This window comes from Heloderma suspectum, chromosome 2, assembly GCF_057233095.1.
Source record: "Heloderma suspectum isolate Gila_16-S chromosome 2, 16-S_ref, whole genome shotgun sequence".
NCBI lineage: Eukaryota > Metazoa > Chordata > Lepidosauria > Squamata > Helodermatidae > Heloderma > Heloderma suspectum.
In genome coordinates this window covers 126,667,730-126,692,130 of record NC_139459.1, presented here as the reverse complement: position 1 = coordinate 126,692,130, position 24,401 = coordinate 126,667,730, and the positions used below count along the sequence as shown (strand labels likewise).

The 24,401-nt window shown below is 43.4% G+C and overlaps 1 protein-coding gene across 1 annotated transcript; it reads left to right on the top strand.

Moving 5' to 3' along the window:
- Positions 1 to 1,689: 1,689 nt before the first annotated feature.
- Positions 1,690 to 24,401, top strand: PGAP4 (post-GPI attachment to proteins GalNAc transferase 4). Its single transcript, XM_084832162.1, has 2 exons — positions 1,690 to 1,998; positions 21,546 to 24,401. Exon 2 carries the CDS (start codon positions 21,669 to 21,671, stop codon positions 22,854 to 22,856), a length of 1,188 nt encoding a protein of 395 aa, XP_084688288.1. The 5' UTR covers positions 1,690 to 1,998; positions 21,546 to 21,668; the 3' UTR covers positions 22,857 to 24,401.

Here is a 24,401-nt window from a genome sequence, read left to right as displayed (position 1 = left end):
GACACTGTTCTAAGCTCAAATAATAAAAACACCCATTTTGTTTATTACAATGTTGTTGGCTTCAGTTTTTAACTCTCCCCCCTCCCCATTTTCCCGGTGGGCAAAATCCAAGATATGTTTGGGAGATTTAAAATGCAGTAACTTGCTGCTCCATCTCTAACACTGAATATATATGTAGTTTTTATTTAAATAAAACTAAAGCATTTATGCTTTAAATAAATATAGCAATTGGTACAATTTTATGTGCTTAGTTATACATGTTGCATTTTACATATTTAACAGTGCAATCTTATACATATCTATCCAGAAGTAAGTCCCATTGAGTTCAATGGGGTTTACTACCAGGTTTGCAGGTATAGGATTGCAGCCTAAAGTAATTTTACAACAGAGAAAAGTATTCAGTGTGTTTCATTTTGTTCTAAAACTTACATTCCCCAAGGGGTGAAAATGTTTTTGTTTGGGAGTACACCACCACCACCACCACACACGGCTACCAAATTTCCAGGATTTTTTAATCTCTATGATTGTTGTTCAGTCGTGTCCGACTCTTCGTGACCCCATGGACCATAGCACGCCAGGCCTTCCTTTCCTCTGCTGTCTCCTGGAGTGTGCTCAAGTCCATATTCATTGCATCGGTGATGCTATCTAGCCATCTCATCCTCTGCCATCCCCTTCTCCTTTTGCCTTCAATCTTTCCCAGCATCAGGGGAAAGTCATTCCAGTGACTTTTCTCTTCGCATTAGGTGGCCAAAATATTGGAGCTTCAGCTTCAGTATCTGTCCTTCCAATGAGCAGTCAGGGTTGATTTCCTTTAGGATTGACTGATTTGACCTCCTTGCAGTCCAGGGGACTCATAAGTCTTCTCCAGCACCACAGTTCGAAAGCATCAATTCTTCGGCGCTCAGCCTTCCTTATAGTCCAGCTCTCACAGCCATACATTACATCTCTATGATTACAAGGGCATAAAGAGAAACATTCTTGTTGACTGTTGCTCTGCCCATTACAAATTTACCAAAGCCCAAGTCCATCAGGAACACCGAACAATTAATTTTCTGGACTGGGCTTCGAGATTCATATAACATCCAATGATTATACTAGCTAGAGTTTATGAGACGTGTAGTTGAGGGCACCAGGTTGGGCGAGGGTGCTAGAAAGTGTGCGATGGCATTTTAATTTGAAGAAATGTTATATTTTGCTGCATCTGTGGTCCTCCAGATATTGTTAGACCAACTCCCATGAGCCCCAGCCAGCATGGCCTGTGGTCACTGATGATGGGAACTGTAATCCAACAACATCGGTAAGGCTACAGGCTGCTGGTTTGCTGTGCTGTGGCTTGGCTGTCCTTAGCTTTAGTTACCTGGTGTGTGCGCCTTTTGGTGGGGCAGGTTTATAATAAATCGAAATAAATAAATAGTGAATCAAAAGTTTATTTTTTAAAAAATGATTAAGTTGCTAATCCAGTACGAACCCGAACAACTTCCTCCCCGTCACCACGCCACTAGTCCTCAAAGAAGTTCCCGACGGGCATGCGTGCCGGCTTTTGCGGGGAGGGGGGGAAGAGGGGCCCCAATTTTTTAGCGCAGGCAACTGGTTGTCGTCGATTTGGGGTTTCCTTTCTGCGACTCTCTGGCTACCGTAGTCACATGTCCAGTGCTCATCCCCTTTAATCCCACCCTCGTTTGCCTGCGAGAGAAAAAGGCAGGAGGCGACCCGAGTCCCGCCGCAGGCGCGGACGAGGCGAGCGCAACAAGCAAAAAGCGGAACGGTGGGAGCAGCCGCCCAAACTGATGCCTCAGCGGCGGATGGCAGCGGCGGTCTCTCCAAGGCAGCGCTGATCAGGAACGGGGAGAGGCGCGTCTGGCTTGCACGCGCACGCCAAACTGGTGCTGTGCCGGATCTGTTCCGGATGGGAGCCGAAGGATCGCCTGCAGCCTGCCCCCGTCCCCGTTGAACCGGCTGCTCGCTTTCTTCTCATCGGGTCTGGCTGGGGATTTTCCGGTACGTGAAAAGATCTATCTGCTTTGGCGGTTGTCTTCTTTCCGGACCTTGCTGTGAAAAGACAGGAATCTTTCCTGTGGCCGTTTCTTGGGGGGGGGGGATGCGTTTCTAAGGAGATGCATGTATGGGGGGGGGATTGTAACCATCAAGGCGCTCCCAAGCTCTTCGTGGGGCTCCCCGCATGTGCCCCCGCTGCCCTGTTGTGGGCCTCCTGATGCCCCCCGCAGCTCACGATTGCTTGATCCCCCCGAAGCATCCCCCGGCGTTGTTGCAGTGGCCATTTGTGAGACTTCGGAGTGGGGGTTGGGGGCGGGTTGGGTGAAATCGGGTTAGCTTTATGTGCCGGAGACTCCACCGGGGAAGCAAGAAGAGGGGAGAGACTGGAGGCGTAAGATAGCGGAGCTTCTCAGTTCAAAAAAGGCCCTTAAAAGGGGGCTGGAATTCGTGAAGGCATAAGGGACAGGCTCCGTGGAGTCAAATGGTGGTTTGGCGCTGGTTCTTCCCTGGGGAGAAAAAACACACGCACACACACACACACACTGGAACCGATATCTAATGTTCGGAATGGGAAGGGGCAACTTAATAACATTTTCTTGAAGAAACCTGCCCATCTTTCAAAAGTGCATCTGTTTAAGATGCAAAATATATGCATCTTACACACACATACACACACACACACAGCCCAGGAAGCCATACTTTCTATAAAAACCCATCAGTTGAGCTCTGTCGGATCAAAATAAAACGAATGCTTCAAGGGAATTTTACTCCATTCCAGAAGAAGGGATGCATTTTGTTCAGGTTTCTTTCTCTCTCCCCAAAGGGCAGTGCATTCGCCATGAGTCCTGCCATGGTATAGGGCCCTTTACAGTTTGGGAGTTCGGTAAGATAGCCTCTTCCCACACGTACATGCCTGAACCCTGACTTTGTCGTCTGAGTACCCCCATCTAGTGAGGTACAACAGATGGCTATGAGACCCAAAAAAGCACCTTTTCAGTTAGTAGCCTGACGGATGTGGAATGCACTTCTCAGGGAAGTCCACCTTCTACCTGTTTTAATATCTTTGTGATGCTAGACAAGTACGTCTTTTTATTTTCCCAGACCTTTTAAACAATGTGGTGGCTTTATAATGTGTTAGCTCCATAGATACCTTTTCACTCTGTCCTCCATCTTAAATTTGTTGCTGCAAAGTTTCGTTTCCTCTGTTCTCTGTTTTAAAGTGATTTGTTGTTTTTATAATGGTGCTTTTTGTTGTTGTCTTATTGTCATTTTGTTTTAATCCCTGCAAGCCTCCCAGAGAACTTCAGTTAGAGGGCAGCCTATAAATTGTATAAATAAAAATAAAATAGGAGGCGCGCCTTTAAAATTCAATAAACGGAACACCTTTCAGTTTAACATGTTGCGTTAACGGCTTTCCTTGTGCACTTAAGCTCCAAAATGTTGTGAAATTACGGCTGTTAAGGACTACACCTTTAACAGACATGTTACTTAGGCAGTATGCACATGGTATGGTGTCCAATGCTGTGGTTAGTTCCAGTTTCCTCATTACTATGGAGCTGGGTGGTTGTCTAAGTGGCCAGTGACACAAATTAACACTGCAGTATTACGGACAGCCACTCTGTCCTAACCTCAGTCCTTACATATGGCTTCCATTTGACTAAGTTTGCATGTAGTTATATGATGCAGTTCAGTAACATATGAAATCCAAAGTTTGAATTCTTCCTGTGCCATAAACTCAAAAAGTATTTAAAAGTAAGGCACTCTTTCTCTCTCCCTCTGGCTCAGTTCATTTGCTGATTCTGCACTATGAGGAAATTTTAACCTACTATACAGGATTTGTTTCAGGATTACAAAACTGGCCAAAAGTCTGTGTGGGGCATGTACAGGAGGAAGGAGGAATGCTTTCGTTATGGCTTATCCTGCAATGAGCAGAGGGTAGACTGAATGACCTTCATGACAGCCAGTGTGGTGTAGTGGCTAGAGTGTTGGACTGGGAGCCGAGAGATCGGGGTACTAGACCCCACTCGGCCATGGAAGCTCACTAGGTGACTTTGGGCCAGTCATAGACTCTCAGCCCAACCTACCTCACATGGTTGTTCTGAGGATAAAATGGAGAGGAGGAGGATAATGTACGCCACCTTGGGTTCCTTAAGGAGGAAAAAGGGTGGGATATAAATGTAATAAATAAATAAATAAAATGTGTCTTTTCCAGCTAACAGACAAATCTGGGACTTAGGTCCACCACTCTGCCAGTGACAGCAAACCAGCTCCAAGAAAGTAGTGAAACTGGAACTAGCCGCAGCACAGAATACCATATCCATTTGCCTAACTAACATGTCTGTTAAGGGCATGGCCCTTAACAGTTGTAATTTCCTGGAATTTTGGAGCTTGAGTGAACATGGAAAGCCCTTAACACAACATGTTAAACCAAAAAGCTTTTTGTTTATCGAACTTCATTACATTTTGAGAGGGCTGTGCCTACAATACTAGATGCCTGGACCATTTACGATAGTAGACATGAATCATAGCTGCTTTCAAGAAGCCAGTTTTATTTGAAAGATACCCCCAAATAGTACCCCAAATTGGTTCTGAGGTGACTGTGAGGAGAGAAAAGGAGACAGAGAAACTGTGATGAGGGAAAAACAGAGACAGAAAAGATAGGTCCTGAGGAGGCTGAGGAAAGAGAGCAGCAGCAGCATTCTGCCCTTCCCCCAGTTACCAGACAGCCATGGCTCTATAAACAACTGTCAGTAATGGAGGCCTAGTGTTACTTCTGAGTCCTGGACTGCACAGCTACAGACAGGTTTTAAGAAATAATTTCTTTTGTGGGCTGTTTAACTCCTAGATTCCCTTCTTTCCATTTTCTTGTTTAGAAACTTATTTTAAATTGTTTATTCATAGAATCATAGAACAGTAGGGTTGGAAGGAGCCTATAAGACCATCAAGTCCAACCCCCTGCTCAATGCAGAAATCCAAGTCAGAGCATCCCTGACAGATGGCTGTCTAGCCTCATCTTGAATGCCTCCAGTGTGGGAGAGCCCACCACCTCCCTAGGTCATTGGTTCCATTGTCGTATTGCTCTAACAGTCAGGAGGTTTTTCCTGACGTTCAGCCGGAATCTGGCTTCCTGTAACTTGAGCCCATTATTCCGTGTCCTGCACTCTGGGATGATCGAGAAGAGATCCTGGCCTTCCTCTCTGTGACAACCTTTCAAGTACTTGAAGAGCGCTATCCTATCTCCCCTCAGACTTCTCTTCTCAAGGCTAAACATGCCCAGTTCTTTCAGCCTCTCTTCATAGGGCTTTGTTTCCAGTCCCCTGATCATCTTCGTTGCCCTCCTCTGAACCCTCTCCAGTTTGTCTGCATCCTTCTTAAAGTGCGGTGCCCAGAACTGGACACAGTACTCAAGATGAGGCCTAACCAGTGCTGAGTAGAGGGGAACTAGTACTTCCCTGGATTTGGAAGCTGTGCTTCTATTAATGCAGCCCAAAATAGCATTTGCTTTTTTTGCAGCCACATCACATTGTTGGCTCATATTCAGCTTGTGATTGACAATTCCAAGATCCTTCTCACTTGTAGTGTTGTTGAGCCACGTATCCCCCATCTTGTAACTGTGCATTTGGTTTCTTTTTCCTAGATGCAGAACTTGGCATTTATCCCTTTTAAATTTCATTCTGTTGTTTTCAGCCCAGCGCTCCAGTCTATCAAGCTCATTTGAATTTTGTTTCTGTCTTCCAAGGTATTAGCTATCCCACCCAATTTTGTGTCATCTGCAAATCTGATCAGCATTCCCTGCACCTCCTCCTCCAAGTCATTAATAAAAATGTTGAAGAGCACTGGGCCCAGGACTGAGCCCTGCGGTATCCCGCTCATTACCTCTCCCCCCATTAATAAGCACTCTTTGAGTCCAATTCTGTAGCCAACTGTGGATCCAGATGATAGTTTCATCTAGCCCACTTTGTGGATCCAGATGATTGTTTCATCTAGCCCACTTTGAGCTAGTTTGCTCACCAGGATATCATGGGGCACTTTGTCAAAAGCTTTGCTGAAGTCGAGGTATAATATGTCCACAGCATTCCCACAGTCCACAAGGGAGGTGACCTGATCCAAAAATGAGATCAGAGTTGTCTGGTAGGATTTGTTCTTGACAAATCCATGTTGGCTTCGAGTAATCACGGCATTGTTTTCAAGGTGCTTACAGACTGATTGCTTTATCATCTGCTCCAGAATTTTCCCAGGGATTGATGTCAGACTGACTGGTCTGTAGTTCCCAGGTTCCTCCTTTTGGAAGATAGGGACAACATTAGCCCTCCTCCAGTCATCTGGCACTTCACCCGTCCTCCATGATTTCTCAAAGATAATAGACAGTGGTTCTGAGAGCTCTTCTGCCAGTTCCTTTATTACTCTAGGATGCAGTTCATCTGGCCCTGGAGATTTGAACTCATTCAAAGTAATTAGGTGCTCCTTGACCATATGCCTATCGATCTCAAGCTGAAATCCTGCCCCTTCAGCCTATACTTCACCTTTGCCGGGGGGGTCATAGACCCTCTTTTGGGAGAAGACTGAGCCAAAGTAGGAATTGAGCACCTCTGCCTTTTCTTTGTCATCATTTTGCCATCCTTATTTAATAGCTGAACCACCATTTATTTCCTCTGTCTTTTACTATACTCGTATCTGAAGAAAGCCTTTTTGTATCCCTCGCTAACCTCAGCTCATTTTCAGCTTTAGCCTTCCTGATGCCATCCCTGCAATTCTGTGCTACCTGCCTGTACGCTTCCTTTGTTGCTTGTCTTTCCTTCCGCTTCCTATATGTGTGCTTTTTTGTTTTCAGTTCATCTCTAAGCTTTTTGTGAAGCCACATTGGCTTCTTCTGTTGTCTTCCACCTTTTCTTCTTGTTGGAATTGTTTGTAATTGTGCCTTGAGAATTTCTTTTTTTAAAACTCCCACCTATCTTGGACTCCTTTTCTTGTTAGTCGCTTGCCATGGGACCTTACTGATCATTGTTCTGAGTTTATTAAAATCGGCTTCCCTACAATCCAGGATACATGTTTGGCTACACTCGGCTTTTGCTTCCTTTAGAATCAAGAACTCATGGTCGCTTTCCTGCAGAGTTCCTGTAACTGCTACTTAATCCACTAAGTCATCTCTGTTGGTTAGGATCAAGTCAAGGATAGCCGATCCTCTAGTTCCTTCCTCTACTTTCTTTGGAGGAAGTTATCCGTCACACAAGTCAGGAATTTCCTGGAGGGACCATGTTTTGCAGAATTTGTCTCCCAACAAATATCGGGGAAATTGAAGTCCCCCATTACTGCTACATCATGCTTCCTTGAAACATTGGCTATTTGGTTTTCAAACGTTTCATCCTCATCTTCTCCTTGATTGGGTGGCCGGTAGTAGACTCTGACCACCATGTTCCTTTTATTCTTTGCTCCATTTATTTTAACTCAGGTGCTCTCGATGGGGCTACCAAGCTCATCCTCCTGTATTTCTGTGCAGAGATATGTATTTTTAACATTTAGTGCAACCCCGCCTCCCTTTCTGTTCCTCCTGTTCTTTTTGAACAAGTTATATCCTTCAATTGCTGTATACCAGTCATGAGAGTCATCCCACCAAGTCTGAGTTACACCTATCAAGTAAAGAGTTCAAGTTCATTCTGTTTGTTTCCCATACTCTGCACATACTCATTTGTCATTCCCCCTGCCCTTTCCCTTCCCTGTTAAATAAATCTTAGTTCTTGTTTTATAAGTGGCTCACTACTTATTCCCCAACTGCTTTCTAGGAGTGGGGGTCCTGGTGGGCTGGAGGTATGCTAGTTTGGGGTCAGCAACTTTCTCCTCCATCCACTACTGTGTTTATGAACCCAGCTCCCAGTGGTACTTCCAAATGTAACCCCACTTTCCCTACCAGAAACCCTGTGGGGTAGTACGTGCCAGGTCCCATGGTTTCCACTACATCTTTTCCCTTACCTAAAGTGACAAACTGTTTTCCAAGAGACGCTGTACAAATGTAGAAATGTTACTACAAAGTGTAGCCCATGCAAGTCTAGGGAAAAGAAACAGACAATACCTGGTGCTGGGCTCCTGTGAAACTTTAAACTCCAAAAAGTATGCAATTTCTTGCCCTTCTACTTCAAAATTGGCACAGATTATCCCCAAACCTACCTCTCCTACACTGCCAAGTTTCAAATTGGTCTGTTGATTTGTTTTCTCAGTGTAAGCCATAGAACCTATTTCCCCTGCCCCATTTCTACTTGTAATGGAGGACTGTGATTCAGCCAACTGACCCTTAACAGCTTTGGCCCTATAATAAGAGACCTCTGGCAATCAAAACATCCATTTGGGGATGTGTCTGGCAGCCTTCCAAAGCAGGAGGAGGAAGAGTGGAGATCAGCTGGTATTTGACACCCCCCCCCCTTCTCCTTTGCCCCACATCACCTCTGTAACTACTTTTAATGCCACAAGATCTCCACTTTGCAAAGTTATAGAGTCCTACTTGTCATTTTTCCCCAGGTGGAGGAATAGTTAATTCAAAACTCTTAAATGGGTATCATAGTGAGCTAAGATGTCTAAAAGTGTAAACCTATTTATTCATAAATCTTTCTATGTTCTATCTGGCTTACTGACAGATAAGTGTGCATAGGAGTGCATATGCTAGAAAATAAATCCTACTGAATTCACCTGAGCTTACTACAGAGTAAACAACATATATGGGGGTTGTAAGGACCAAATCATATCCTGTCTAAAATCAGGGAGTGGCGTGAGTTGGACAGAATGGCAAGCTAAGTGGCCTTGTCCTGGTGCAATAATGCTGGTACTACCAGATGTCCCATCCCTTGTGCAAGGAACTGAGGCAACTGCAGGAGGCGGCACATGTGTGCAAATCTAGAGGAAGCCTAAGGGTGCAAACCTATGCATGTTTAGAAATAAAAAGTCCTACAATTCCCAGAATCCCTCTAGCTAACTTGGCTGGGGTTGTGGGGATGCTGGAGTTGTAGGATTTATTTCTGTCTAAACATGCATAGGATTGTGCCCTAAACCATACTTGTCTGGAAGTAAGACCGAGTGAGCACAGTGGGACCTACTTCCAAGTAGACATGTATAGGATTACATTTTTAAGTGTGTTGGAGAGGAGGAGCAGTGCTGGAGGGACACGAGTGGCAAGATTAATCAGCATCCTGGTCACAGTGTCAGGACTGGGAATCCCGTCTACATTCATGCAAGGCTGTGCACCAACTAAATCTGTATTTTAAATCTCTGCATTGCTGCTAGGTTTTATTCTAGTTGTCCTGTTATAGTGTGGTTTTAAGCTTTCATATTTTTATTGTTTTATGCTGCACTCTGTGGTTTTAATTTTTGTGAACCGCCCAGAGAGCTTCGGCTACTGGGCAGTATAGAAATCAAATAAATGAATAAATAAATAAACCTGCAGTGTAAGATTGAGAGCAGAATAATGCCCCATAAGACAAATGGTACAAAGGTTTTTCTCTACCCACTTTTCTCAAAAGTGGCAGGAAAACAAAAAATACTGAATACAAATTGCATGCACATGCACACACAGACCCCACAGAGCCCTCCGACTTCCAGCATCTCCCCTCTGATCCTCCTGTGTTGTCTCCCCAGGAAGTCATGAATATAACGCAACTGGAGGCAGTAGCAGGCAGAAGCTCCCTGTGCTTGCATCTCCACTTCAGAAGATGAAAAAGGGGGTGGGGGAGAAGTTACCCTTATTTGCCTGGAACGTGGGAGGGCCCAGGTCCAAAATAAGCATAGGGGGGATCCTCATGACAACAGAATGAGAAGCGTGTTGGAGTATTACCCGGGTTTTCATGGAATCAGCTTTGGTCCATCAGGAACTCATGAAGCAAGATAAGCCGAGTGTAAGGTACTTTAAAGTCCGGTTTTCAGCGCTTGAAAGGAACATACTTCTGGGTGAGGTTGGGGGAGTAGAACTGAATGTCATCAGACTGGCAGGGGCAGCTCAACCAATGAGAGAGGCTTGTTTCCCGCCCCTGTCCAGGCTCCCTGCTACTACTACGTTATGAATGGAGAGCAACTAATTTTCCCTGTGTGTGCAGATTTCCCTGAAGGAACCAAAATCCCCAGTTCTCCAGTGCAGCATCTGAGGGCTCCCCACCCCAATTTCACCACATCCCAGCAATCTGCTGCAGAGTTACGGCTCCCACCCATTTTTCCCCACATGTGCGCTTTTGCCTATTGCTTCCAAGCCCCCCCTTCTCCTTCTCCCTGCTCGCAATAAGAAGCTCCTCTAAACCCAAAAGATCGAGACTGCAATAAAGCAATAAAGATAAAGAGGAGAAGGCCCTTTACATAACAACAGAAAAATGAGTTTACATCAAACTATAGGACCTCAAAGAAGCACAACTTGGCAGTAGTGATTTAAGAGAGCAACAGAGGTAGGGCGAGTTACTAAAGTTAGCCTTTAACTCTTTCACTGCAGGGGAGAGAGATTTATTTCTTACTTTTGAGTAAACATGCACAGAAAGGGGGGGTGTTAAAGATTAAAACCAGGTTACCTAAGGTAAATGAGTACCCCACTACTGCAGTCCTGGGGATTTTCTCAATGGGGAAAACTACTTCCACTGGGAAAATAAGAGGCAATGGGGTGTCCCACCCACTAACCACGTCACTGCCAGGTCACAGAGGCATGCCCAGAATTTAATGTGTGTGTGCGGGGGCGGGGGGGGATGGCACACTGTGGTAAAACCTCCAGGGAGCCGCTTTCAGTAAAAAAGTCGGAGTAAAAGGAGTTTCAGAGAATGCAGCTTTTCAAGAGGAAGTGACTGGTTGGCAGTGGATTGATGACAACATCATCTGTTGCAAAGGAACTCAGACTGCTCTAACTTCGCACTGAATCGCTTGTGAAGACAGCCTTAGGGATGCAATCCATTGTGGATGGATGAATAGTATGTACTCACCAATGCCCCATCCCCCATGATGACCACCATAAACTCATTTAGCATCGTAATAGTTAAATAAAATGGGGCGTTTAAGCTCCTTGTCTCACAGTGGCCTCCTTTCATTCTTGATCCAGAATATCTAGATAGCTACACTGTCCCTTTTTATCTTCTGTAATTAAAAATGAAACAAAAACCCTAAATATCTTAGTCTTACACTGGTCTCCCATTTACTGATCAGGTCCAAACCAGCTTAGGTTCAGCAGTGTTCCTAAACCAGGTGTGCTCGACCTGGTGACCTCTACAATGTTGGATTACAACTCCCATCCTCCCCAACCATTGATCATGCTGGCTGGGGCTGATGGGAAATGGAGACCATTGACATGTCAGGGGCACCACGTTGGGGAAGGTTGTCCCATGTCTCAGATTTTTATGAAATAGCTGGTTTTGCTTTATTAGAATTGCTAGGAAATCTAACCCACATCTCTTAAAATAATATAGATTGTCTTATTATGAAATACAAATGCAAAATGTTTAATGATAAATAATTAAGAATATGAAAATATGAATGAGTAAACAGTAGTAATTGTATTAAAAGGAAGACACACAAAGGCGCATACAGGTTTTTGCTTCTCAGTTAATGAGAAAAAGTATAATGTAAGATATACACATCAAGAAGTTTGATGCCCATGTCGAAAAACTGATAGACTTAGGTTTTATTATTAAATTTTTGTGTCGGTTTTGTGTCTGGATGTGTCGCCCCGGCTGTGGAACTCTTAGGTTAGAGATGCCAAGATAGTGATAAATCAGATTCCAAGGTGTAAGTAAACCTTGGAGTCTGATTTATCACTATCTTGGCACCTCTAACCTAAGAGTTCAACGCCCACGGCCGGGGCAACACATTGGAAACCAATTTGTAAAGCAATGGAGGAATGGAACAGCTTGCTAACATGATCAAAGTATGCCTCAGAGATGAAATGACTGGGTAGTTTAAGGATATTTATCTCCATTTTGGTATGATGAAGCAAAAGGAGTTGTGTTTAAAGTTCTGTTTATATGTGACTTCTGTGAAAAATACTGTCTAATGTTAATGAGAACATGCTTGTTTAGAACAGTTACCAGACCAAAAGAACTCTAATAAAGAACTTAATGCTACAATACAGACAGACTGAATGGGGAGGCAAAAGCAGCCTCCTAAAAGATTGAAGTTTAAAATATGGGACTGGAACACGTGGAAGAACGGGTTTTTCTAAGAAGAATCAAAGGACTCTGGTGCACAGTTAAGGAAATAGTTAGGCAAAAACATATGAAACATACTATTTGATGCATGAGTTTGGGTAAAACTATAATGGGTATGTTTAAGAAAATGGATCACAATATAACAAGAAGAGAAAAAAATATTCTTGTGACCATATAGTAAAGGCGCTGTAAACAAGTAATTGATAATTTAGCAGCCGGAGTTTTCAGCAGAGCTTTGGAAGATTTAAACACAAGCAGCACTCAAAAAAAGAATGGAAAGATGCTTTGCGGTTCTGAGCAACAGAGACTAAACTCAAGAGAATAAAGAAGGAGCTGAACAATTAGATATAAATGATAAAAATCTGGAGAAAGGTATTTATAGAGTAAAAAAAATCACATAATCTCTGCCGTTGATATGAAATATGATTTATTAACCTTAACATAGGCATGGGCAGAAGGTAGATCTCCAGATATTTGGGGCTCCAGCCCCCCTGCTGGTATGGGCAATGGTAAGGAATGCTGGGAGCTGAAGCCCAAAACATCTGGACATCTACTTTCTGCCCACCCCTGCCTTAAAAGACACACAGGTTATGCAATGTATGTTATGAATGCAAGGTGAGATGCTTTGAAATATGAGTAATGCAACTAATATACAACTAGAATGAAAAGCATCTGATGAAAATGAGTGCTGCAACACATTGCAAAGTTTTGTGTAAAGTTCAAAGAATATTTTTTATTATTAAAGGCCCAGCCTAGCATTACCATTAGATGGAAAGTAACATTCAGCTTGCAGATGCATATATCTAATATGTATATACGTGTGTGTGTGTGTGTGTATTTGTTTGAAATCTGGTTAATATAAGACTTCTGAAAAATACAAAAAACATATGGGCCTTAATCACTTCATCTGTTATAGTAGATGTAGAAAGTGGACAACAAAAATGACTAACTGCATAAATGTATGCATCTATCCAGATTATGGATATTTGTTTTGCAAAGAAATGACAGAACAGCAATGTGGCATGTACAGCAAGGACTACATACTGTGGAAGAAAATTCTAACAGCCATTAATCTGATTAATGCAAAGTGTTGCGTTCACGTTATGCATGCAACAAAGTGAAAGTGAACAAACCATGCAGACTGAGAGTCTGGGTAAAAAGCAATTTAAGGGAAAGGGGAAATATTCGTGCCCTAGCTTCAGTGCCATCTGAAAAGCCAGATAAAACCAGAACAGTAAGAACTGCCTACCACACTGACAACCGAAGCTCATTGGTTTGTAACTGCCACATAGCAAAACAATCAGAAGTTTTGGATCAAGCTGCCATCGGAGGTCCGCCATGCTCCATCACTGCAGACTTTTAAGAAAGCCTTGAAAGCATATTATTTTACCTTGGCCGTCTATTGATATGACTGCTGCTGTTGCTGTTGCTGCTGTTAACATAATCATTGTTTTTATTGTTTTTATGTTTTTATCACTTTTAATATTTTAACTGTTTTTATGTATTTTATTGTTGTAAGCCACCTTGGGAGGGCTTCTGCCCTGAAAGGCGGCCAAGAAATATTTTAAAATAAATAATAAATAAATTATTAAACAACTTGTCCTGCAGGGACGTGTTTCCACGACAACCAAGGAGAAGTTAATGGAGGGGTACTGGATTTTTTTTTAGAGGAATCAGCTTTGCTGCTCTTTGGTCCATGCAGGGCTCCACAAGCAGGTTCTCCACACCAGTAAAAATTGCTTCACAGAACATACTTCCTGGTGAGGGTTGGGGTAAACATCATGTGGGTGGCAGGGGCTGCTCAACCAGTAAGAGAGGCTTCCTCCCCTCTCCCCCCCCCCTTTCTCCTTTTCCCTGCATTTCAGGAGCAAGCCTCATTGAGCACAATGGGAGTTACTTCCAAGTAGACACACATAAGATTGTGCTGGGAAAGGGTGGAGGGAGAACACAAAGATCAGAAACCAGCCCCCATTTTAACACACAGGATCTCTATAACAAAGGGTCGAAGTAGTTTCTTCCTAAGGCAATAAACCACAGAAAGGAGAATTGGAGCCTTGACATCACGCTTTACTGCAATTAGGGAATTGGGCTTTAAACTGCTTTTTAAGCAGTTTTAACAAGTGCCATGTCAATTGAGGGGGTTCTCTGTAAGTACTGATATGGGCACCCAGAGGGCAAGCCTCACTCAGCACAATGGGAGTTACTTCTGAGGAGACACTAATTGGTTTGTGCAGGGTTGGTAAATACACAGGAAACACCCTTTGACTGGGGTCATGGTGAAATGCACACTCCTGGGCAGGGCTAGCATACCCGAGTTAAATGCATGGATTGGGGAGACTGTACTGGGGAGAACCCGACTTAAGGAAAAGAATCGGACTATAAGCAGTCTCAGGAAATCTGGCTTTTCCACAATAAACTCCAGGGTGGCTGCTGCATGGCCATGACGTCATGTATCCCTAATGACCCCCACACACAGCCAGTTTGGAGTAAATCACTCGTGGAAATAGGCCCCTGCCTCTGTAGTGTTCTGTATACAATCAGTGCTAGCCAAAGTTGTGCCTTGTCATTCGTTGTATTTAAGCCATGTAGATAGTTTTCTTGGGGTCCAGTCGGAGCCATTTTGACTGTACCACACCTTGGTGATTTTGTAATAAAGCCATCCGCTCAACTCATGTCTCTGGTCTGTGACTGAGAGCCCAGCGGGAGGGTAAAATTCTACAACGATACCTGTAACCTTAAAATGTGTGAAACTATCTTACTTCTTGACAGAAGCCAAGTCCAATAGTTCCTATATTATACTGACCAAAAGCAGCACATGCCACATAGCCATTTATCAATCCTCTTTTGTCACAACAAAATGTTTTAAAAGCCACATTAAGGACGCAATCCTATGGCCGCTAGTCAGCGGCTAGATGGCCATAGGATTCTGAACCTGCGCTCTGAGGTCAGTTCCCTGAGAACCAACCTCCACCGCCTGCCACACTGCCTCATAGGCAGCGCAGAATGGCTCTGTGCTTGGAAGAGGAACATGGAGCGGCAAAAACGGGGCATTCCTGGGGGGGTGCTGGGGCGGGCAGAAGTGACATTCCGATGCTTCCTATGCATCGGCCGGCATTGCCCCCCCCCCCACCACTCCGCCTTTCTGTGGCTAGACAGCCGAAATCAGCTGCCTAGCCACAAATGCAGGGCGGCTGAAGCTCAGGGGATGATTCCCTCTGCGCTTCTCCTGCCCTGCATTGGATAGGTGGTTGCCTCCAAGTTCAGAGGCAGCACCCTATCCTGATAGGATTGCGCCCTAAAAGTATTAAATGTTTTTAAAGCCACATCTCCAATGGAAGTGATAGATTTAAAGATACCAAGAATACAGTTGCAATTCCTACGTTTGTAAGAAGCTTGGCTCACTTAAAGAAACTCAAATAATTTTGTTCTCATCACATGTCAGAATATATTAAAGAACAACGGAAAGTAAACTTCTGATCTACACAAAGGATATATACTTATATAGAAGATTCCAGCTAAGAGAAGCTTCATTTCCAGTGTGGCATTTTATAGCAATGTGTGTTTCAAGTAGTGCTAATGTAAGTCAGAATGTTTTTGAGTTATTGCTTTATTAGTTTGTACATAACTTTTGATAATATTCTAATTATGAGATTAATCATAAACACTGGAAATGTACAAGGAGGTAAATTCACAAGAAGATAGTAAGAACATAAGCAGAGGTATTCTTTGATCAAACTAAAGGCCAATTTAGTTCAACATGATGTTCCTATAGCGATCAACCAAATGCTTATAGGAAGTCCATAGCAAAATATGACTGCAATAGTATCTTTACGCTCATATTCCCCAGCAACAGGTATATAGAGGTATACTACTTCTGTGACTGGAGGTAGTATATAGCCATCATGATCCTTCTGTTTTGAAATAAACAAAAGTAAAATATTAAAAAACAACATGTTTTTCATATATCAATAGAAGACAAAAATGAAGTATTTTGATTAGCATATTTTTGCAAAAAGATGAAAGCAAATTCTTTTAGATCATATACATTTGTAGAATGAAACAATAACTAACCTAGGAAAGGGAAAATTACAGGTCACCAGCAAAGAAATGCTATAAATGAACACAAATATGTGATTGTCTGCAGAGATTTTCATCTGTCCTTTTAGAATAAAGAAATGGCAGACTCTAAGATACAGGTGTATAATGCGAACCCTGATCCAGAATGGGTTCCAACTGGAACACTGAAATGCTAAAAAAAAAAAAAATGGATATACCCAGATGTGATTTAAAAGAAAACCTTCTTACTTAGTGGCTACAAACAAAAGCTATGAAACTTAGAAAAAATATAAGATGGCAAGCTTATCCTATGAAAGAAGGACATATACATATGATGGTTAATTTGGATCCTGAACAAAGAGCCTGTGTATTGATAAATAATCTCAAATCAAGAATGAGTCTGGTCTAGAAATAAGAATCAAGAATGAGAATGGTCTAATTTGTAATGGAAATACATATATATATATATATATATATATATATGAGAAAACTGATCCCATGATAAGTGGAGTCTCCTATCAAAACAGGAAAACTGATATTAATCATATTAAAACATTGTCAAGGTGACTTAATAAAACTGCAGTCTAAGAGAGCAATCCGCATCCACTAGATGGTGTCTAGAGGGCCACAGGATTTCTCGGTTCCCGGAAACCAAGGTCGGAGCCCGCGCTCCAACCATGGTTGCCAGGAACCGTGCTCCCTCTACCCTCTCCCTTCGCCTTGAAGGCGACACGTTTCTTGCCGGTTTCTGTGCTTGGAAATGGAGCAGGGAGTGGGTGAATAAGGGGCATTCCCAGGGAAGGGGAGGAGACTGCAGAAACCGCTTATGCAGCTTGCTATGCGCAGCGCAGCCTCCCCCCGTCCCACTCAAACGTGCCCTGGCTAAACAGCCAAAATCAGCTGTCTAGCCACAAAAGCAGGGCGGGTGGAGTGCAGAGGAGAGGATTCCATCTATGCTCCACCTGCCCTGCACAGGATAGTCAGCTGCCTCCGACTTCAGAGGTGGCTGACTAGCCCGCTGGGATTGCTCCCTAAACTACTTGCCTTTTTTTTTTTTATCTTTGTACTAATGTGATTGGGTTGTGGAATCTTTCTAACAAGATGCCTTATGAATCTTTTACTATGGGTATATAGTAAACACATACACACACAAAAGCAGGTGCTACAAGATTCCTGAAGAAAATGTACCAAATTTAGATACTGCTTTAAAACAAAAAACAAAGTCTGCATTAGCCATTCCCAGCAGAAGAAGGTGTCCCAGGTTTTTAAGAAACAGCTGGTTTTGCTTTACTGAAATTGCTGGGAAGGCTAATCCATGTAACTTAAAACAATATAGGATTCCTGTTATGAAATGCAAATGCCAGGTATTTAATGATAAATAATTAAGAATTTTAAAATATAAATAGGGGTGCAATCCTCTAGGAACCATCCCGGGTATTCGTAAGCCTCCAAACCCGCTCCTCCCATTCTGCATTTTAGTTAGATGGGTGTTTTCCCCTGTCTAGCGGAGGCTTCAGGGAGCGGGAGGGAGCAAGGCTTGGGATGACTGGGGATAGCTCGTATCTCCACATCCCCAGTCTCCTCCCCTCCCTGCCCACCGGCATGCCCCCCTTTTTGTTCCCGCCCACCAGCATGCCCTTTCAAGCCTGTAGAGGCAGTGGGCGCGGTTCACTCCATGCCGGCTGTGAGGGGAAGGGGGCGGGGAGCTCAGACTCCTGGGTCCGAGGTTGAAGCACTGTTTCTGGCTTCAGATCCAGGAATCTGAAATACCCTATGTCCCCCAGGTGCTGTCTAGGGGCCATAGGATTGTTCCTTAGCTAAAAAATAGTAATTGTATTAAACGGAAGACACACAAAGATACAAGCAGGTTTACAATTAATTTCAGGTAACTGGCATAAGTTTTCGCTTATCAGTTAATGAACAAAAATATTGTGTAAGGTATATTCAACAAAAACCTTGATACAAATGTTTAGAAGAAATTATAGATTTAGATTTAATTAGCAAATTTTGAGAAAGGAGTATCAAGGATGGATTTTATATAGCCTGAAAATGTGTATGTGTAAGCCTTTTCTGTATTTTTTAATATTTTAGGAATCATTAGTAACAATAAGATAATTAAGGGCTGGCTGGGGCATGCTGGGAGTGGTAGGCCTTTTCTCTGTCTAAACATGCATAGGATTGCACCCTAAGACTGTGAACCCTAATTTATGAGACAGTAGATAATATTAGTTGTGAGGTCATTTTTTTTAGTTTTATGTTTTATTTTTTCCCATTTTTATTATTTTCACAAATCACAAGATAAAACAAGAGAGGAAAAAAGAGAGACAGTTATAACATTTCAAGCTTAACATAAGGGCTCGAACCATTCATGAACTTAGAATTCCGGTACATTATGAAGAGTGACCAATTCTGAATAAACTTGTTTACAGAACAAGTGATGGCTGGCTGAGAAATACTGTGAGTTGTAAGACTTTTTTTCTGTTTAAACATGCACAGGATTGTACCCTAAGCTCAACTTGAGCAATGCTCTGTTTAACAACAAATTTTTAAATGTTATTTTATGCAAGTTAGATTTGGACGTTATGCTTTGAGAACATATATTTTAAATTTTAAAAAATTAAATGATCAAAATATTTTCCCTTTTAATTCTTGTTAGTACAAAACCAAAACTGAATCTTATCAAGAACAAATTTTGGCATATGCTTTGTCTGAAGTATATTAATCACCTATAGATAGTTAACTGGCAGCCAAAAGCTTCCTAAATACTGGAATTATCAGATGAAAACACTCAGTGACGGCCAAATATGCAACACCTAGACCAGGGGTGAGCAAAAGACATCTCCAGATGTTTTGGACTTCAACTCCCAGCATTCCTGACTATTGGCTGTGCTAGTAGGGGCTTCTAGGAGCTGAAATCTTAATATCTGGATATCCCACTTCTACCCACTCCTGTCCTAGACCATATATTGAGCCATCCTTCTCCAAGCTAATGCCCTCCAGATGTGGTGGACCTCAACTTCCATCCACCCCAGACAGCATAGCCGATAGGGAATTATGGTCAATTGTAGTCCAAAACATATGGAGGGCAACATATGGAGGTTGGGGAAGGCTAAGCCCTGCCATCTTTTATTTTGTTTCTTCCAATTCTAGGAACATAAGAAGAGCCGTGCCAGATCAGACCAAGGATCCATCTAGACCAGCATTCTGTTCACACAGTGGCCAACCAACTTCCCGTGAGAAACCCACAAGCAGGACATGAGTGCAACAGCACCTGCCCACCCATGTTCCCTAGCAACTGGTGCACTTAGGCATACTGCCTCTGGTACTGGAGGTAGCACATAGCCATCAGGACTAGTAGCCACTGATAGCCTCCTTCTCCATGAATTTGTTTAACCTACTTTTAAAGCCATCCAAGTTGGTGGCCATCACTAGATCTTTGTGATAGGGAATTCCATAGTTTAACTATGCGCTGTGTGAAGAAGTAGCTTCCTTGACACTGTTTGTTAGCCATGTTGGTGACCTCTTGAACTTGGTGCTACCTTTTTTAACCTGTAGTATACATTTTAGCTGAGCTATTATTGTGGTTTTGAGTAACCTCCAAGCATTTTGAAGGGATTTAATCTCTTGACTCCCCCTTTCATCTCCCTTTTCACCAGTTCCCTCATTGTAGATAAGTTTCCTCTTTCAAAGTCAAATGTGACTGTGTTGGACTTTCTTGGGAATTTTCCACTGAAATATACATTAAATCTGATCGCATTGTGGTCACTGTTTCCAATTGGTTCAACAACATTTACATCCTGTGCTAAGTCCTGGGCAACACCATTTAGGATTAAATCCAGGGTTGCCTCCCCTCTGGTCGGTTCCAGGACCAACTGTTCTAGGGCACAGAGATTTAGGGAATCAAGAAATTTAACCTCTTTGTTGTAACTGGAAGATGCATTCATCCAGTCAATGTTGGGGTAATTGAAGCCACCCATTATTACAACACTTCCTCATTTAGAGGCCTCCCTGATTTAGTTTTCCATCTCAAGGTCACCCTGAGTACTCTGGTCTGGAGGACAATAGCACGTTCCTAGCACTAAATTAGTTTTGGAGCCCAGTATTGTCACCTACAGCGCTTCTGTGGAAGAGTGTGCCGCTTTTAGGTGTTCTGGTCTGCTCAACACTATGCTTCTTTGATATTCAGAGCAACACCTCCTCCAGTACGCCGTTCCCTGTCCTTCCTGTCGAGTTTATATCCAGATAACCATATCTCACTGATTCTCCCCGTTCTACCAGGTTTCCATAATGGCCATTTTATCTAGGTTCTCCTTTAAAACCTGGAAACTTGCCAGCTCTTTTCTTTCCACCCCTGGCCATGTTCTGTCTCTGTCTGACTGATGTGAGCAAAATATATTAATATACTCCTTATTTAAAAGTACATAAAACAGCAGGTAAATAGCCAGCAACTTCTGTCTTATGTTCTTCAGTCACTAAATACCTGAGAGAAAATATGGTCTTGCATTTTTGTTTTTTTGCAGAAGGCTAACACAAAACATGAAAATAGCATGGGTATTGTAAAATATTTTGAGGTAGGAAAGACCAAGATAATACAGATAACTGGCCTTATTTAGAGGAAGGGGGTGGGGGTGGACATATAGCTTCAAACAGGAGTAAAATTGTATTGGAGGACATTGCTAGCAGAGATAATGATCGACTGAACTGGAGTGAGCTTGCAAATTTGAGTTTGAAAACACTTGCTACTTTTCAGTGAGACAACTTTTAAGAGAGCTGGCAGCTTTACATTGCTTTACTCAGTTTGTGTTTTTACTTACTCATTGGGTGACCCTGCTGCTGCTGCTGCTCAGTCTAACCTACCTCACAGGGTAATTTTGAGGATAAAATGTGTGTGTGTGTGTGTGTGTGTGTGCGCGCGCATGCGTGCGTGGGGGGGTTATATGTGGCGTCCTGAGCTCCAGAGGAGGATAAAAACGTAATAAGGAGATCAATAGGGTTGCACTAGTTGAGTGTGTTGTTTTTGCTCTCTATAAAAGACAGTATACAGGTGTTCACATGCAAACATCCTATGTATCAATAGCAAACTTATTTTCCAAGTGTGGATCCTTACGCAGGCAAAATGGCACCTTCCATGCACAAGAGAGAGGTATCAACAGCAGGCTTAGGGAATCCCAAGGTTTACAGCTCGTTGGCCACTGTGTGAATAGAATGCTGGACTAGATGGACCCTTGGTCTGATCCAGCACAACTGTGCTTATGTTCTTAGTTACTTCTTTCAGATATGTGATAGTCTTATAGATATCCATAATGGTTTCTCTGCCCTGCCCCCTTTCTTTCTTTGCAGATTTGAATCTAGGGGTTTGAGAAGTTATCCTACCTGAAGTAACTTTACCAAAAGAAACAATGGGCTGAACGACTAACCTGAAGACATGAGCCTAAGGACTGCCAGCCTCTGAATGTGGCAGCCATGCTCCCACGGGGACTGCAGCCTTGGGGGAGGCTGTGTCGTGGGTCCAGCCCGTTTGCACCATTTCTTGTCTTGACAGTTGTGACGTTTGGTGTGCTAGCCCCATTGACTTGCCAGCAGCTCCTTCATTCTTACTTCTACGTGCGACGCTGGTACCTGAACCCAATGAGTCAAGATTTCCTGAAGCAGAACCGAGAGGATGGCCGGAGTGCCCTCCATTACTTTGAGCGGCTGCAGACCCCAAATTCCTCTGAGAAGTTGACCGGGGAGGCCTTGCAGCCATGGTTGCTGATTACCATCATCACAGTGCAGAGGCGCCCGGAGTTCCACTACGTCCTTCAGGTGGCATCCCATTTCCACCGCCTTCTCCAGGAATGTGGCTCCCTTTGCCAGCACCACCGGGTCTTGCTCTGCAATGTGGAAACAGACCCTGGCAGCCACTGGGATGTCAAGCTGTTAGCCAACTTCTTTGCAGTGGTGAACCGCTATGGTGGCCTGAAAAATGTGGAGCTCTCACTGAACCGCTTTGAAAAAGAGAAGCGGGATTACACCTACTGTCTTGAGAAATCGCTCCAGGCTTACAACCCGGAGTATGTGCTGCTGGTGGAGGACGATGCTGTCCCGGAAGAGGAGATCTTTCCAGTACTGCACCACTTGATGCGAGTGCGTTTCTCCAGGCCCCACCTCCGGGATGCCCTTTATGTGAAACTCTACCATCCTGAGCGACTGCAGAATTATATCAACCCAGAGCCCATGAGGATCCTAGAGTGGTTTGGAATAGGCATGTTTTGGGGGTCGCTCTTGAGTTCTGTTTATGCCTGGGCATCCAGTCGCTCTGTCCTTAGCTGGCCCCTCGTGCTGTTTTTTGCCCTGTACAGCATGCTGCTGGTAGAACTCGTGGGGCGCCATTACTTTTTGGAGCTTCGCCGCTTGGCCCCTCCGTTCTATAACGTCATGCCTGTGACAGAGTGCTGCACCCCAGCCATGCTCTTCTCTGCTCCCTCTGCCCGCCGCATCTTGAGTTACCTGAAGGACCTGCACTGCCGCCCAGGCTTTGCCAAAGATACCGCCCTTTACTCCCTATTGCGCACTAAGGGCGAGCGGGCATTCGTGGTGGAACCCAATCTCGTCAGGCACGTGGGGATGTTTTCTAGTCTCAGGTTGAATGACAACCCAAAGCTACTTTGACTGAAAGAGCCGAACAGAAGCGTGTTGTCCATCGCTAGGCTGGCTGTACCACTTCTGCGGGCTGAATATTTGAATGGTCCACAGAGAATATAGTCAACACAGAATTAGTGGATCAGGAAGAAGGTTTTAGAGGAGGCTTTTCTCTCTAATGGTAACTTTCTGTAGGTTGGGGATATGTAGGATATGTGTGGAGAGCAAAAAGACACTAAAGACCATGCCTGTAATCTGAAATGGTACATTCCAGGAACAGAGAATCACATGGAGCTTCTTTTCATCTCTTGTAGCTCTAAGTTATCTCTCTTACAAATTAAGAAAAAGAGTTAATAAGTTCAGTTTTTTAAGGGTGCGCTCCTGTGCAGGTTTAGAAAGAAAAAAATGCCCTACACTCCCAGCATGCCCCAGTCAGCATGGCTGGCTGGGGCATGCTGGGAGTTATAGGACATTTTTCTCCATAAAGATGCATAGGATTGTGCCCTAAGTGGTTTAAAGTGGTGCTTAAATGTATAGATGTGTGTGTGTGTGTGTGTGTGTGTATGTATGTATGTGTGTGTGTGTGTGTGTATATATATATACACACATACATATATACATACATACACACACACACATACACATATAATGCTTATGTGACAAACTGTTTTAAGAGAGGTAGCCCCTTCATTGAGAGGTACTAGTTGTGGTTTTTAAAAGATAACATGTTTTATCACTGCCTTAACCTATATCAAAGACAGTCATTCATTTTCAGGGAAGAGGGGTGGGTTAATTCATTGTTCTAACATCTGTTTTTTTTATCAAACTTCTCTATCAGTAGCAGTATCTACTACCTTGCTTTCACAAGGGGCCAGTTTGTGTCCTTTGGCTGATGTGGTACAGTCCCCTCATGGGAACGCGTCAATTTAGAATGCCCTTCAGAGATAGCTTGATTCAAATGGCAAAGGTTCCCTTCATGTGGAATGCCTTCACATTGGCAAGGAGACCAAATTAGCCATGGTGGTGTCCTAGAAGATCTGGAAAGGTCAGCTGATTTTTCTGTTCTTGCTGTATCCCTTTGAACACCATGATATGCTTTCCTCAAGATGAGAACCTCTGGAGGTGTTTTCCTTCTGTTGCCCACCCAAGTCAATCACTTGCTTTCCTTGGATCTTAATGAAGGGTCATTAAAAATACTGCTTAGAAGGTGAGCACTTTCAGAAGTGTAAGTGCTCCAGCGTACAAATGGAAATGGGAGTGTTCCTACTTTTCTCTCACTCCTGCATTTCCCACCCCAGGTGCTAGTCATTCTGACTTCCATTGTACTTCTCCTTGATGGGCTTCTTAACAAGAAGTACGAGTGCCTTATCCAGATGATGCACACAGCTTCTGAGAAGCATTTTCATGTTTCCCTTGCGCTCTGATAATCCACGTGAAGAGTGGTCTTATTTTTTCTTCTGGCTTTTTTCTTTCTTGGAGAAAAGAATCTCAAGCATTTTTTTTTCAACTTTGTTTTCCTTCAGTGGGAGCTCCTCTGTAATGAAAGAATGTATTTAAAAAAATAAATCCTCCTTC